At 38.9% G+C, this 17051-nt stretch overlaps 1 protein-coding gene and 1 pseudogene across 4 annotated transcripts in view; one reads left to right on the top strand and one right to left on the bottom strand.

The window, feature by feature from the left end:
• LOC147463278 (uncharacterized) overlaps positions 1 to 10100 on the bottom strand; it is a 61956-nt gene extending 51856 nt beyond the window's left edge. Inside the window, exons 1-3 of one of the 4 annotated variants that reach the window (XR_015185025.1) lie at positions 8394 to 10100; positions 7316 to 8236; positions 6931 to 7210 (exon numbers count right to left, since the gene is read on the bottom strand). Coding sequence is in view for 1 of the 4 variants with exons in the window: in XM_086487876.1 (XP_086344002.1) it covers positions 7120 to 7210; positions 7316 to 7321 (97 nt within the window). In the remaining 3 variants the exon portion in view is untranslated. Of the gene's footprint in view, positions 1 to 6930; positions 7211 to 7315 lie in introns of those variants that run through there. The other 3 variants (XR_015185024.1, XM_086487876.1, XR_015185023.1) reach the window with 3 other exon arrangements.
• Positions 10101 to 14662: 4562 nt separating this feature from the next.
• Positions 14663 to 15202, top strand: LOC147463279 (uncharacterized; annotated as a pseudogene).
• Positions 15203 to 17051: the final 1849 nt, after the last annotated feature.

Below are 17051 nucleotides of genomic sequence, written 5' to 3' on the forward strand. Positions count from 1 at the left end.
TTTTGTCATTCTGTCTCCATCTCACTTGATTTTTTTGTTTTTCTCTAGATAATTAACAAAAATAAAAGAAAAATAACAAAATCAACCCAAAATACCAATAATAAAAGAAAATAAAAAACAAAACATTAAATGGTTATGTGTAAGTCATTCATAATTTTTGGCTAGATTGCTTCGTTTTTCTCATCATTTTTGCATAAAACTGTTGTTTTTACATATATACACATACCTAGAGGCTCATTTCTGGCGTTTGTCCTCATATCTCTGTAGAATCACATTAGATAAGGGCATATATACTTGGGTTCACCAAAAATATCTACAATCAAACGCAACAGAACCCAAAAACATAGAAAACAGTGCCCTTTTAGTACTTTCCTAGTCTGTCGGGTTTGCATTGAGAATGACACCCCCCCTCCTAGTTGGAGTCCTCTTGGATGAATGTGTATTGCCCTACGGTATGTCTTGTGAATGGGTGTCAAGCTATGATAATGTAGGCCATGTAATGTGGCCCTATATGCATACTCGGTCAATGCATGGGAAAAATTATTGTTGTGCAAGAGGAGGGTATAAGCAATTTGCTTAATGACATTCGATGTTGAGGTTTCCTGTTATGGTAGTACCAATAGGAGAGTGGTGAAATCATAATCATTTTAGTTGTATCACTTGTTGTTTGATTGATAATGGGTGCCCTTGTACTTCTAGTCCATGTTGCCGCTTTTGTTGACAGTCTTGTTTGAATCCAAGATCCTCTCTGGCCTTTGTTTAAGTATCCAAAATTGAGCTAGTCTTATTGAAGTTGTCTTTGATTTATTGGATACCCAAATCTGCTTCACATTTTGTCTTTGGGCAGATAGCTTTGGTGTTGGTGGGACATGAGGAGTTTGTACTGAAGGGAGTTTCTTGTTGTGTCACTTTGGAATCCAAATGTGCGCTTGATTACCTTGTGCAACAATCAACTTCTTTGGTACCCATACTTGATTGTATCGTTGAGTGTGTTTTTGGGGTTTACCATTTGTCCTTATTGAGATAGCTGTAAGCTTGGTCTACCTAATTGTGTAACCATTGCCTTCTTAACCTAGACTTGCTTAGGTGTTGTTTGTGATCGCAGTGGTGGCTGTTGCCTGGTGGGTTTGCCAGATACATCCCTTGTACTATTCTTCGTGCTCGGGTTTGCAGTAGTAATCTCCTTTGTTTTGTGCTTTGGAATGTATTGCTGAGCTATTGTAAGGAAGGGTTGTTTGCCCTTAGCTTTGAAGTCCACTACGACTATGATTGGGTGTTTTTTGCCGAAAATGGAACCACTTGGTTTTCCTTCGCATGTTGAACGTTGACTGTATCAAAGCTCCAATCAATTTGTACTTTCTTTGCCATGGCTGACCGAGCAATAATGGACGATGCATTGTCTTATCTTCTACCACATAAAACTTACGCACATGTATCACCGTCCATCCCATTGCCTTGATTGAATGCTCTAAATAACTTTGAATGTCCTGATGTGTTGCCATTGAATCTCTTCTACCACATAAAACTTATGGATAGAGATATTGATTAATCCACACATATATGACTATCCATCCCATTGCTTTGATTGAATGCTCTGAATAACTTTGAATGTCCTATTGTGTTAATTGAAGCTCTTTCTCAAGTGTAAGCTATTTGTATAGGCTATAGGAAATAAGGTTTCCTTAAGCCCTAGAATCTAGGATTGCACTGACCTCCAATTGATTACCTCCAAGCGTGACTTTTATTGACAGATCCACCGTATTCTCCTCTTCAAAATCTGTCACTTTGGTTACATTGATCCGTAGTGGGAGTCCTTGTTGCCGGTATTGTCGTAGAAGCTTTTTTTTTCCATAGGCTCTTTTTCTTTGTCTTGAGCTTCTTTGACGATGCACTACTTTCCTTGAGATCTTTTGTTCTCCGCATGTATTTGTGGAAGCATGTTCTGGGTTAGTGGGGTAATGATACTTTTTAACTGACAGTCACTAGTTCAGCTAGGAATTTCTTCACCATCCAATGTAGCAAGCTTGACATCCCGACTTGGTGATATCTCATTGATCACAAAGGGTCCCATCCCTCGCTTTTTACATTTCTTAGCATGCTATTTCAATGAATAAACCAGGACATAGTCTCCTGTTTTAAACTCTTTTGAGCGTACATGCTTATCAAAAAATTCATTTTGCCTTCTCTTCTTAGCTTAGATAGAGGCTACGGCCATTAAGCAAAACTTATCTAGTTTTTTAAGATCATCTAGCCTTGAAGACAGTTCATGGCATGTCCAGTCTAATTATTTAGCTACTCTTAGTGTTGGGATCACGAATTCCATAGGAAAGATAACATTAAGACCAAACACCATATTGTATGGTGTTGTTCTAATAGAGCGTCTTGTAGGCTATCCTATAAGCCCATATTGTAAGGTGTTTTTGTTGATCCCAATCTGCTCGTGAATCTGAAACTATTTTTGCCAAGATAGTGCATAGAGTCTTATTGGTAGGCCTGTCCATTAGCCTGTGGGTGGTATGGAGCAGACTTTTTGTGAATTACCATGAATTCTTCTAAAAGATTTCCAATCACTTCGTTAATAAAATGTGTGCCACAATCATTGACAATTTCTATGGGTAGGCCATATCTAACAAAGATATTTTCATATAGAAACTGTGCAGTGGTCCTTGTGTCTGCCTTTTGGGTGGCCTTAGCTTAAGCCGATTTTGTGAGATAGTCTATAGCCACAATGATATATTGGGCATTGAGATCTGTAAGTGGGGGGTGAAATCGGTCCAATAAAACTATGCCCCACTTAGCAAATTCTCTAGCTCCCATCATTGCTCTTAAGGGCATCTCATCTCTCCTTACTAGTACTTTGGTATGCCAACAAGAATCACATTGCTTAACGTATTTGTCAGCATCTATGTGTAATGTAGGCCACCATATTCAAGTGGTATATCAAGTTTTTCATCTTGTCCCATGGAAAAGGCCACCATTAAGTCCTTCATGTGCCTGATCTAGGATTGGAAAATACATGCCTTCGACTGCACATATCTTGAGTTGATTGTCATTTCCTCTCTTGTCAGTTGATTTTCAATCAGTGTCAAATCTCAAAACTCTATTTCTCCCGGGGGATTCACTATTAGTAATGGGGGGATGTCACCTGCGTGCATCAAAATTAGAGAAACCCCCCTATGTACGGTATCATACATGCTAACCTACCCCCCTAAATACGGACAAGATACAAACGTTCTCACAATGAGCCATCCCCCCTCATACGGATTTTGTACGGAATGTAATGACCCAGTATTTTATGTATACTAGTAACATAACAATTTTAAAAGCACATGCTTTTGCAAAAATACATGTTGAACTGCAAATGAATAGAAGTCTACATTGTAGTGTGTTTTCATTTGCAATAGATGTTAAGAGAACAAACCATGAAAAGCAACAAATATAATGAATACTAATTTAATATTAAACCAATCGTTTCAATGTAATTTGTCAAAAAACGAATAGCATTTGCCTTGTAAACTGACATGTCTAGATATTTTTTGATCTATTTTAAACTATCAAGTCAACCTACATATATCTAGACAGTTTTTATTCTATTTCAAATTATCATATCTAATCTCCTGCATTAACCTAATGTGGTATACCATATTTCACTTTGAAAGCTAGAAGAACTGAAGGCGAAAATCAATAGCTCAAGATAGCACACCCGCTCAAGCCATATGTCCATGTGACAAATTGAAACTATATTTATAATTATATACAAAATAAATACATTGTGTATGTGTGACACATAGACCCAAGGTATGTTAGACATGTCTTGGCAAGAAAGTATAGCTCAAGATAACACACCCATTCAAGCTATATGACCATGTGGGAAATTGAGACTATAGAATTTGTAACTACATGGAAAAAAAACTAACATTCTTAAAAACTTTAACGCTTTTTATGGCAAAAAGAGACAACTACACATTTGGTAAGAATGGATAGCTCAAGAGACCCAGTCAAGCCATATGAATAGCTAGAAGAACTAAAGGTTAAAATCGATAGCTCAAGATGGCACACCCGGTCAAGCCATATGACCATGTGACAAATTGAGACCCCCAATCAAGCCATATGAATAGCTAGAAGAACTGGAGGTAAAAATCGATAGCTCAAGATGGCACACCCGGTCAAACCATATCACCATGTGACAAATTGAGACTATATTTGTAATTATATACAAAATAAAGACATTGTGTACGTGTGACACATAGACCCAAAGTATACTTAGACATGTCTTGGCAAGAAACTATAGTTCAAGATAACACACCCAATCAAACCATATGACCATGTGGGAAATTGAGACTATAGAATTCGTAACTACATGGAAAAAAAACTAATAACCTTAAAAACGCTTTTTGTCATAAGAAGAGGCACAACTACACATTTGGTAAGAATGAATAGCTCAAGAGACCCGGTCAAGCCATATGGATAGCTAAAAGAATTGAAGGTAAAAATCGATAGCTCAAGATGGAACACCGGATCAAGCCATATGACCATGTAACAAATTAAAACTATATTTGTAATTATATACAAAATAAAGACATTGTGTATGTGTGACACATAGACCCAAGCTATAGTAGACGTGTCTTGGCAAGAAACTATAGCTCAAGATAACACACCTAATCAAGCCATATGACCATGTGGAAAATTGAGACTATAGAATTTAGAACTACATGGAAAAGAAACTAACAGTCTTAAAAACTTTAACGTTTTTTGTCGTAAAAAGAGGCATAACTAAACATTTGGTAAGAATGGATAGCTGAAGAGACCTGGTCAAGCCATATGGATAGCTAGAACATCTAAAGGTAAATATCGATAGCTCAAGATGGCACACCTAGTCAAGCCATATGACCATGTGACAAATTGAGACTATATTTGTAATTATATACAAAATGAAGACAAACACTTTGCTACACTCTGTTGGCTCCATGTCAAAGAAGGCATCAAGTAGTATGGCCAATCCATCATGGATATCCGTATATAGCATGAAGCTCTCCCTTCAAGCCTTGAAGTTGACTCCCTCCCCTAGATTTTGACTAAATATACACGACTCTTAGTTTACATTTTTTGAGCTTCAAATGACTCTCAACATGTAGAAGTTGAGCGTCGATGCTGTGAGGCCCTCTATGGTCGTGGATGCTTAGATTCTCCTAGGTCAATTACTTGATCAATCAACATACCTTTGGTGTGGGTGAGATCTGAAATCTGTTGTTACGACTGCTCCTCTGATTGTAAAGAAATTTATGATCTTTAAGGTCATCTCTCTCTCTCTCTCTCTCTCTCTCTCTCTCTCTCTCTCTCTCTCTCTCTCTCTCGTCCTCTAGATCTTTAAGGTCTCTTGGAATATAAATATGAAATCCCTGGCCAATGCAAATTATGGAATTCAATACAGCTGCCACACCAGCATGTCAGCGTGAATTTCCGATGTCCATATAGCTGCCACATCATCAGCCAATCAACGCAATTTTTGGACAGTCTCTACAATCTGCGATGTCATCAGTCTGTCGTACAATTTGCCACGTCATCTGTTGCTGATGTGTGTGTCTAGGCAGTACTACCACGTCATCAATTTGTGACACATAGGGAAAACTCGAAAAGGTGCACAACACATTGGTGCTCTTCTGATCACCGTTCAAGGGTACCATGGCAAGGAAGACTTTCGCATCATAAAGTGAGGGCATTGCGACACTCTTTTGGGCATAATTTGCATGACAACTATCTCATTCATCGATATATCAAGCACGTGTTTTTTGGTCGAACCAGGAGCATTCATTTGCCCAACATTGTACCAAGTCTAGGCAATTAGGACATTTCATGTATGAACGTTCGACATTAGGTAAGATAGATAAATCACAATGTAAGTGAAGGTTTAGCAAGAATGGTCACTTGTTCCAAAATCATGTATAAGGCCAGAAAAATCTTACCTTACAAACTGTAGAGGGGCTAAACCACCGACACAAACAAGGATCGCAAAGCAAGAGTAGTTAGATATTTATTTAATATGTTGAAAATTTTACAAACTACTTAAACAGTGTAGACAAAGAGATGAACAAAATAAATGGGAAAACCTTACCTGACTATGCAAAGTCAACTTTGAAGTCACAAAGGATAAGGCAGTACAAGACTTGATTCAAGAACCTCAAACTTATACAGCGACATGGACAAAAGATAAAAGAAAAAATTGTTGATTCCAAAAAGAGATTCTACAACATACATTCCTCGAATGAAAAGATCATGTGTGGAGCAAGGGGGAAGACTTGTGGAAGATGGAGCTCTACGGCACTGTGCAAATTTATGACTCCAAATATGGGAGGCAATCTCAAGAAGCCACCCATCAATTATGATGCAGTGTAATGACTTGCCCTTCAATGCAATCATATGTAGTTTGCACGGCCACACAACGATCATGGTCATGATCCTCCCCCTGGCTTGTCTCCTTGCGAGATGCATAGAGTAGTCTCATTGAGAGAGTTAGGTCAGACACTACCAAGAAAACCCCCTCTTTTGGTGGCAATCGGCACTATCAAAACATCTTGAAACATATTATGAGAACAATACAAAACATGCAGGTCCTCTTTGAGATTGGGTCTGAAGCTACCAAGAAAATTCTCCACAAGCTTGGAAACAACCTACTTCTTCGATCGGGCATCCTACATGGCAAGCTAGGAACACATTTTGGAAGTACTTGGGTGGGCCAACATCCACACATGAGAGGAGAGTGTCCCTCTCACTGAGGCCTAGCGACACATTCTACTATAGACAAAAGAACGTCTCCATTGTGGCTCTAGATAATTTTCCTACATCCTCTCAAAGAATTTGTGTGGTTATTGGAGTTTTTGCATTTTGAAGAAATCATAATAGGCTTTGTCTAAAGAAACAAGAAACCTAGCAGAAGCCTAGCGGACAATATGCATTTTGGGGATTGTGGGGACTAGTTAATAGACACAACCACGGATTGACAATATCCAACATAAATTGATAGAGCTCAATGTCACTTTCAAGACTACATGAACACTTTACGATCTAGCACAAGATTCAGTAAAATGTTTTTACACAGGCCTCTAGTAAGGTTAACCTGACCTGGTTTGGCACTGGAGATGTTGCTCTCCTTGTCACTTTGACATGTACAGCAGCACCTCAGACCTGTTGAAAGGTAGCTCCCAGTTTGAATCTGCTTTCATCAATGATATATGGATGAGACAACAAACAAGTGAGTACAGCAACACTAAGCCATGAACTTTACACAAAGACGCAAAAGGAAAAGAGGTAAGCTTACCTTCATTTGTGACAGAGAAGCGATTTGTCACTAGCCAAAGCAATCCTTACAGCTTCCCACATATAGTAGAGTATTGTTTTATTTCTACTGGAAGTTTATACCAGTGATAACCAACACATTGTTGATTCATCAAAAGCTACTAGTATTCTTGAATATTTCCTCTTGTAATGGTAGACCTGGAATGCTTTCCACCACCTTTGAATGCTTTTGGCCACTACTCTTCACCTGTGAACTCCTTGAATCTCTTCAAGGGCATCCCAATTTGAGCTAGTTCTGTTAATACCACCAATCAGTAGGTGAGTGAGTGCTTCAAAAGTAATAAATACTCCCATCAGTGGCCATATTTACACTTAAGAGTCTTACTCACAACCTTGCATAGCCTAATTATTTAGCATCCTTTGTATTTGGTAAGAAGATTGCCAAGAAGGTGAACCCCACCATGGAGGGAGTCAAATTTCAAAAGCAGCAACTGTCTTTGTCATCACTAAAATAGTAGATATGGGCCATGAAAAATCCCTGATCACCAGTATTAGTAGGGCTTTGCTGTCCTTGTTTAGCTTTTGTTGGTCATAGAAGATCTCCAGGAAATAATGCTTCTCCTCCACCACTGCGTCCAAGTTCTAAAATAATGCTCTAGTAAGCATAAAGGGTATCCTTTATCATATTAACAGGAACGTGGCAAACATCAAACCGACGACGTGGAAAGCAGCTGATGTAGCAACAAGGCCCTACTCTCTCCTCATCAAGATGCCCTATATTACACACCTGGGAAGTATCATGGTAGCCTTATGCAATACCTTCAACAAGATTTTCCTCTTACATTAATAGGCAAACTATCTGCTGACTCTTCTCTGCCATGCTTCTTCATGTCCTACCGTCATTGATTCAATACCTTCTGCCTCCTTTTTCATTCCAGCACAGCTGCATAAATATGAGCCATCGAAACATAACATTTGAGCATCTTTTACTAAACCTAAGCGGCTACAAGTGCTGAGCATGCAAGAAAATGTGGCTTCATTTGGAGAAAGACCCTCACGCTGCATTTGTTTAAAAAAGTTCAGTGCTTGTTCAAAATTACCTTTCTAAATGGTCGTTGCAATTAAAGCATTCCAAGTTATAACACTCCACATAGGTAGCTGCTCAAGCACATGTTTCGCCTTCACGAGAGCACCACACTGAGCATACATATCCACAAGGGCAGTGCCAAGAATGATATCACTTCCTAGCAACCCCTATCTAGCAATCTCGTCATGACTTTCTTCCCCCTTATCAATTGCTCCTACAGTGCTACATGCCTTCAAAATGCATGTGAAGGTTACTGCATTTGGAGAGAGACCGTCAGCTTCATTCAATGGAGACAGTTCATTGCTTGCTCAAGTTTACCTTCTTGAACATATCATGTAATTAATGCATTCCAAGTGCGTAGAGGCAAGGTCACTGTGCTCTGCAAGTTTCCATCCTAGCAAAAGGAGGACATGCTGAGCAAGAGAGGCATAGTTTTCATCTCTCTCTCTCTCTCTCTCTCTCTCTCTCTCTCTCTCTCTCTCTCTCTCTCTCTCTCTCTCTGATAGTTGTCCATAGTCCTGGTGCGCGTTTGAGTCAGAATTTGCATGACCTGTTGCACCGCATTCCAATCATAACCTGGTTCTTCTTTGCTCCAACAGTCATAACGATCCAGCAATCACTGCATTGCTCTTTCATAGCATAAGAAAGCAACCTCCACATTGAACCATGCCTTTAACGAGGCCATATTTAAGAGCTCTGATACCATACGTTAGCTCCCTCAAAAGCACACCGTTGTACGAGGGGCTAAAGCAATGAACACGGGGCTCAACTGAGCCCGAGAGAGAATCTGTGACCGGGTATATAGTGGCCGGTGTCACAAGTAAAACCGAATCAATACATATACCACAAGTGAGGGGTAACTCACCTCAAACTCGGGAAGCCAACTCGGCTCAACCAAAAAAGAAATACAATAAGGTTCGGAGCACCAAGGTTCACCCTTCCTGGCATACAACAAAAGGGGCTCGAGTCTCACTCGACAGACTAGCCGAGAGCCTCAAAACTATCTCAACACTCTGTCTCAGCAGAGACCAGGTGGAGATCCAAATAACCACAACCCGATGCGGGACTATGTACCAGCACAACCTGCAAAAACACTCGACACTCTGGCTCAGTACAGTCCAGGTGGACGAACAACCTACCACAACCCGAAGCGGGAATATTTACCACCACAGCCCACTGCAGGCAACCCAATGCGGGTATAATGAACACCACAGCCCACTGCGGGCACACATAACCAATATTCAACCACAAAGCCCAGAGGCCCAACCCCCTGTAATTGACTACGAACACCTGCACCTGCGTATGAAATCAACAGCTCGCTGCCCCTCTGTACGACCGTAACATGTAAGGCCCGAAGCCCCTCTTTGTGTAAGAAGGACGAAGGCAATCCCGCTCTCTGTTGTGTATGCCATAGACAGCCCCCTCAGGCGACCTGTCTCTGTTGATGCTAGGAATCTGAAAGCAGTCCCCGCTGGGTGAGAAGCCTGTTGTATGCGCACTTGGATATTGTAATGCAGAGGGCGCACTCTACTGCCCCACGACCTGCTCCTGTGCAAAATGCAAACAGCTCGTGGCCACCGCAGCTGGGTTGGCCCACGGCTAGAGACGGCCCCGTAGGGCGCGAGCACTGCCTCCCACTGTGCAGGGCCTGAACGATGATGACCCGGCCCGTGCTTATGCATGCCTTTGGGCCTTAATCCCCTAGGCACCTGTAGGACGCTTTCACATCCGGCCTCACGACCTATCCATCTTAAAGCCACAAGAGGGCGTTCTTACGCAGCAGCCCCAATCGAATACTCAATGCCCCAATATATATATATATATATATATATATAGAGAGAGAGAGAGAGAGAGAGAGAGAGAAAGAGAGGCTTACTAATGTATTTAAGATGGCTCAGGCAGTTGAATGTAGCCTCAATGTAACCCCCCTTCCCCCCCTTATGTGTACGGTATGAGTATGAAATAATGAGGGGCTACCCCTATTGTATACGCTTATGTACAAAATCCAAAAACCTCTCTATTGTACACTCACGTGGTACCGTACGGAAAAACACAGTGAATCCCCCAGGCTATTTCTATGGCCCGTTGTCATGCTCTAGAGGTATTTTTAGGAAACTTCCTCATTGTTAGGTAGTCAATTATATATTGTCTCCATTTTTAAGAAATTGCTACTTAAAACAGTGTTGCATGTTCTGTCAATGGTTTAGACCTATAGGTTGCACAGTTAGTAATGTATTCTTGAACATCAGTGCACATATTTGGCCAATAAACTCCTAATTGTTGCAAGCATTGGTATGTTTTCTTTTGCAAGCAATGAAATGCAAAATCCTGAACATGTGCTTTCAAAATATAACAGTCGTACTCTTCTTGACTTATGCATAATCATAAAATGTTGTCTAAGTCTAAATGATACAAATGTCTGCCAAGTAATTCGAAATACCTTGATTGTCAAACCGTTTGTCTTTTAACTTCCTGCCCCATTCTATTGAACTCAACCCCATATGATAGTAAATTGACTATCTTGTGAGACGACCCATTTTTTTATCATATAATTGACGGACTCAACTAGAAATATTTGTTGTCTAAGTCTAAATGATACAAATGTCTGCCAAGTAATTCGAAATACCTTGATTGTCAAACCGTTTGTCTTTTAACTTCGTGCCCCATTCTATTGAACTCAACCCCATATGATAGTAAATTGACTATCTTGTGAGACGACCCATTTTTTTATCATATAATTGACGGACTCAACTAGAAATATTTGTTGAGACTCGATCAAGTTTCCATATTGTAATATATTAAATATGCGGATCAGTTGAACCCATGGAAGAAAGTAGGTGTTAATTTTGATAAGTTGGAACCTCCAAGGCTGAGGTATAAAAACCAATTTTTGTAACCCTACGGACAACTTTTTAATGAATCATCTTTTGAGCTCAATTAAGCCTATCATGTATGTGTATTTTGTGTGAGAGTGAGTGAGGTCTTCTTCTACTCTCTAGGTGCACTAGAGAAGCTACATTGTGAAGGCGACTACACCATCACGTTAGCAATGGCAAGAGATATGATTCGACGTCAAGCTTACACGATTCCAATCTCTTCGCGAAGAGCTCTCCCATGATCTTCAAAGTGAGTTTTCTCTCTAACCGTGTATCCATTTTGTAATTGTTGTATGTCATTGTGTTCACGGAGATCAAACTACACATTATGCCTAAACACACTGAGAATCAGTGACCTATAATTTTTGGCATGTCTTCATACGTGTTTTTCGTACCAAGTGTTTGCATGTAGTAAGCTGGGTTAGAGACTTGCTTTAGAGTAGTAGGTAAGGTAGCGGTTGTGCATACATAGTGTGCTTTGAAAATGATGTCCCTTGGTAGTGATTGTCTCTAGAAGGTCGCGTAGGTGGTTGACACCCATCTATTTGTTTTCATGCGCCTATACAAGTCAAGCTCTATCCTTGGTTGACATCTTGTTTGTTGGCCTAGTTCTCACTTTGCTAGCAACTACGAGCAATGTATCTGCTGACAACAACATACAATTATTACATCTTGGATAGAGAACACTAGGGTGTCTCCAAACAAGAAAGATATTTGATGAAGAAATTTGGGAAGGAAGTTTTATTAAGAGCATCATATTCATTTACTTGATGAATCTCAGGTAAACAAGTATCCTTATAATGAATACCTCTTAGGTAAAACATCTCATTCTTATGAATAGCTAGCCATTTCTTCTATGGAATTATATAAATGCTATTATATGTTATATCTTGGAAATTTATGTGTCACAATACTCCACTATCTATATCCAGGCACTATAATCTATAAATGTGTGTAATAATAGCCCAATGAATGAATGTATGCAATTATGTGTGTCATGTAAAAGGAGTATGAGAGCAACATGTGTGCTATCTCTTACAAGTGTGTATGATATTAGCACAATATCCCTATCTATGCTAGTATGTTTTCTATGTAAAAGAACTGTATTATAGTATGAGAGCACTATGTGTGCTGTATAGAAAAAAAGTGTGTAATAATAGTCCAATGTCCCTGTCTATATGAATATGTGTGCCATGTAATTTAAGGACTTTCATTATAGTATGAGAGCATCATACTTGGTATATAGCAAGCGTGTGTGTAATAATAACACAATATCCTTGCCTATGCTAATATGTGTGCTATGTAAAAGAGTTATATTACACTATGAGAGGACAATTTGTGCTATATAGCATCAATGTGTGTAATAATAGCCCAATTTCCATGTCTATACTAATATGTGAGACATGTAGAAATTATAGTATGAGAGTATCATGTGTGCTACATAGCATAGGTGTGTGTAATAATGGCCCTATGTCCTTGTCTCTGCAATTATGTGTGCTATGTAAAAGAACTATATTATAGTATGAAAGTACTATGTGTGCTATATAGCAAAGGCGTGTGTAATGATAGGCCAATGTCCTTGTCTATGCAATTATGTGTGCCATGTAAAAGGACTTTTGTTATAGTACGAGAGCATAATGTTTGCTATATAGAAGGCGTATGTGTAATACTAGCACAATATCATGTCAATGTTATTATGTGCTCTATGTAAAAGAACTATATTACAGTATGAGAGGACTATGTGTGCTATATAGCATAAGTGTGTGTAATAATAGTGGAATGTTCCTGTCTATGCTATTGTGAGTGCCATATAGAAGGACTCTATTATAGTACAAGATCATCATATGTGCTATATAGTAGATGTTTGTGCAATAATAGCACAATAGGCTTAGCAAAAAGTAGGACTCGGTAAATTTTTTCAAATCTTATCAAACTTTTGTGAACATTGTAATTTTGGATTATCCTTGTCAAAAGCTTTCCAATGATATATAACATGGTTCGTATGTTCATATAGGACACATGAAATTGTTGCTATCAAAGTAGTGTCGAAGATACCACTTTTTGGACCATCAATACATGCTTTAGCCCAATTCTAATGCATATTCTTCTTTTTCATGCATACATAGTATCTCTTGAAGTTTAAAGATAGCCACCCACAGGTGAGAGTTGGGCAAAGGTCCTTTGAGAAGCTAAAGCCTTGGTTTGTGCAAAAGTTGAAAGTCCAAAATACTTGCTGATGTGTTTACCTATATGGCTGATGTATTTCAAAGATGAGTTTAATACTATGCACTCAAGTGCTTTTGGTTTTCATGGAAAGTCATGTACATATGAATGCAATGTTTGCAAATCAGATGGTGTTAATGCAAAATGTCTGCTATTGAACACTCATTTTCACGGACCAGAAAGTTGTGGGAATCATGCATATGTACAAAGGCTGAGGGGGATATATTTCATAGGCACACCTTCTTGATGGGCCAATGCAAACATTGTGGTGTGAAAAAGTTCCAACTTTGTCCACGAGAATGTGAGATGACAAAAGATAGTCTGCCGACTGCAAGTCTTTGAGGACATTGAAGTTCAAACAAAGCATGATACAAGTAAGAGAAAGGTGTTGTCACTCAACCAAGCTCCTTTAAGAGAGCTAATAGAGATGATAAAAGGACACGTCAAAATCTTCATCAAGCACAATTTCACTTACAGATGGAAAGCACATCATCACAAAGAATGTTTGAAGGTATTTCCTTTGAAAACCATTATATCTGTGGTAGACTATGATGATAATTACTCGTACAAAGAGAAAAACAAAATACAATCCATGCATTGGCATACTGATGAGTGCACCATATTGGTTCACATAACCTACATGCAAAGCAACAAAGATGATAGTATTATCAAGCATATGCATTTCTACATCTCTCACGATACAAAACATGATATACTATATTCTTTTCTTCTTTGTGATCAATGGATTAAAGACTAGTGGGACTAAATTTCAAGAAGGACTGGGTGTGGTCACATGGTGAAATTTCACAATTCAAGGCTGCAAGGCCATTATTCTTTGGTGTTAGATATTACCAACTAATAGGTACATAGATGACATGCAATTTTTTTTGGGTTTTGGCCATGGCAAGAGGGAGCATGATGACACTGGCACTCTGATAGATCCCTTACACATGAGAAACTTAAGAGTCATGGAGTTATTCTTAGGCAAGCTATAGACATGGTTGCATTTTTTTTAAGAACAATGTCCAATGTTGCAGCTAGATCTTATGCACAATCCACTAAAGGAGGTCCTCCTATAAGCAAGATATTTTGGCTAGTGAAAGAAGGGGATGTAAATAGGTCCAATCGCCATGATCCTACTCAAGTAAGGACCAAGCGGCTTTTTTGTTTTTGTGATGCTTGCATGAAGGGCCATTGGGGGACTTGTTGTAACAAATCATATGTAGGGAAGTGGACACATAAGGAATTGAAACCACCCTCTAAGCTACCAGTAGAGACTGAGGTTCTAGAAGATGATGATGTGATGTTTGAGAGATCCTAAGATATGCTAAGTGAGTATCTCATTGAAGGGGATAACTTTGTTGAAGGTGATAACTTTGCAGTAGTAACCAATGTGGAAGCCGGCAATGCAGAAGGTGTAGAGTTCTTTTTGTTGAGATGTATAAAGAGAAAGTGGCTGAAGGAAAGCATGGTAATAGATAAGTGGGGGAAAACATGTGGAAAAAACACTTATGTTGTCACAGGGATTTATTATCAACAGAAAGAGGGGCACCCAAATCACTACACTCTTCTTGACAATAAGGGAGTTACTAACCTATACTCTCACCTTGTTTGTCCAATCAAGTTTGACATACCTTTGGTAGATGCTACATCAAAGACATATTATTTTTCTGTAGAATTGCATGAAACAATTTACAATGCAATGCCCTATGAGGCATCATGATACCTATATAATAGGCTATATATGATTCATATAGCCTGCACCATATAATGTATACTTAGACAACCAATGTGTTCTTGAGTTGAGCTACTTTATGTCACTTTCTTTTATTGCTTCTATCTCATTTTCTTTGACCTTGTGATATATATGCATAGCATAGCATAATTCTGTTTGAATGAGTGACATATCTATATTGCACTATGTACATTTTCAATGCATAGCATCTCTCCTATATGTTATCTGATATGTACTATATAGTACATGTGTGGCAGCTCTACAATACACTTTGTTTATAATGTGTTGCGTGTGTTCTTTGTGTTATGTGCTACATTGTACAAGTGTGCTATGTGCTATATAGTATCTGTGTTGCAGCTCTTTTGTATAATGTCTATCGAGTTTTCTTTATGCTATGTGCTATATAGCACATAGCTGAAGGTGTATTTGAAGTCTTGAGATCACATCTCTATCTCTCTCTCTACACAATTATGTGCTACACACAAGTACATTGTAGAAGTGTGCTATGTGCTATATATCACATATCATATAGCACATAGCATTTCCATATCTGTAATAGACTATGTATAGAGAGTTAATGTGTAGCATGTGTACAATACACCATGTACAATGTACAATATGCAGCATATGTGCTATGTAATATGTGACATATGGCTTAATAAGTAGAAATCAACAGATGTCTTTTGTACATACTAAATAAATTACAAAGTTCTACTATAATATACTAAAAAAAGAATTTAAGCCGACGACTATGTTACAAATTTCTTATGATAAGAGACCACAATAACATCTCATTATTACATAATTTTAGAAAACTCTTCGGGTGTTTTGGGTAAATTAGTAGACAACAAAGGTTATACCAAAATTTAGACAACAGATTTTTATATTGTATTTGCTGGTAAATTCCCCAATCACAATCAACCTTTGCTTCTTGTTCATTTTTGCTGAATTCAATAGTGACATATGACATGAGAAGACACTATGTCAGAAAGATTTTCAAGTTGGTTCATATTTGCATAGCGCTAGGACTACGTGAATTTTCCCACCTGAGTAACCAAGGGAGCAATGTGGTAGCTGGGTAATTTGGGGATTGACTAACATCTATTAGATGAAAGGAAGGAGGAGAGAGCCACGTGCCCTGTGGGTTGAGCAGACACTTATAAAGTGTGTCATCCACTAGCAATGTAGTGTCACTATTGAACTCAGTAGAGACCCTCCAAAAGTCTCCGAAAGCTTCAAAAATACCTCCTAAAATCTATTATCACTAGTTGAAGGGACCCCAAGAGCTTAATCTAGCCTAAATGGCATTGTTTGTTACCTTTTTGGATTGATGATATCTAGGAAAATTTGTTTGTTCATCTTGGGAAATAGAAAGTTCTCATTGAAGCCTGTAGATTATCTGTGGTCGTGCTACTCCAAAGCACTAATTGTGCTCTTTGGCAGAGGACATGCAAAAAGGCCAATGCATTGGTCCTGACAATATATTCATACTGCATCTTTCTTGGAGCCTGTTTAGTGGTGATTACCTGATAATTCAATCTTGCTACTTCAGGCACACATTTTCTTGCTCTCCCTCTGTAGTAGGATACTTTGTACCTCTCTTGAGTAGGCCACGGGTACTTAAAGGACAATTTCTATTTGCAAGGCTAGCAACATTGCTTGGATAGTCGGTGTTAGTGTGGACAGTGAAATCACTTCTAACCACTCTCTCACCTATTCCAGCTTTGGTATTTATAAGGACCTATACCTCTTGTATTGCCAACATTGGCATCTACAACCACATGCTCAGTTGCATCAACAATGGGATCGATTGCATCAATAATGGCATCTATGGCAA

This window comes from Adiantum capillus-veneris, chromosome 2 (genome assembly GCF_014529385.1).
Source record: "Adiantum capillus-veneris isolate H3 chromosome 2, ASM1452938v2, whole genome shotgun sequence".
Classification (NCBI taxonomy): Eukaryota; Viridiplantae; Streptophyta; class Polypodiopsida; order Polypodiales; family Pteridaceae; genus Adiantum; species Adiantum capillus-veneris.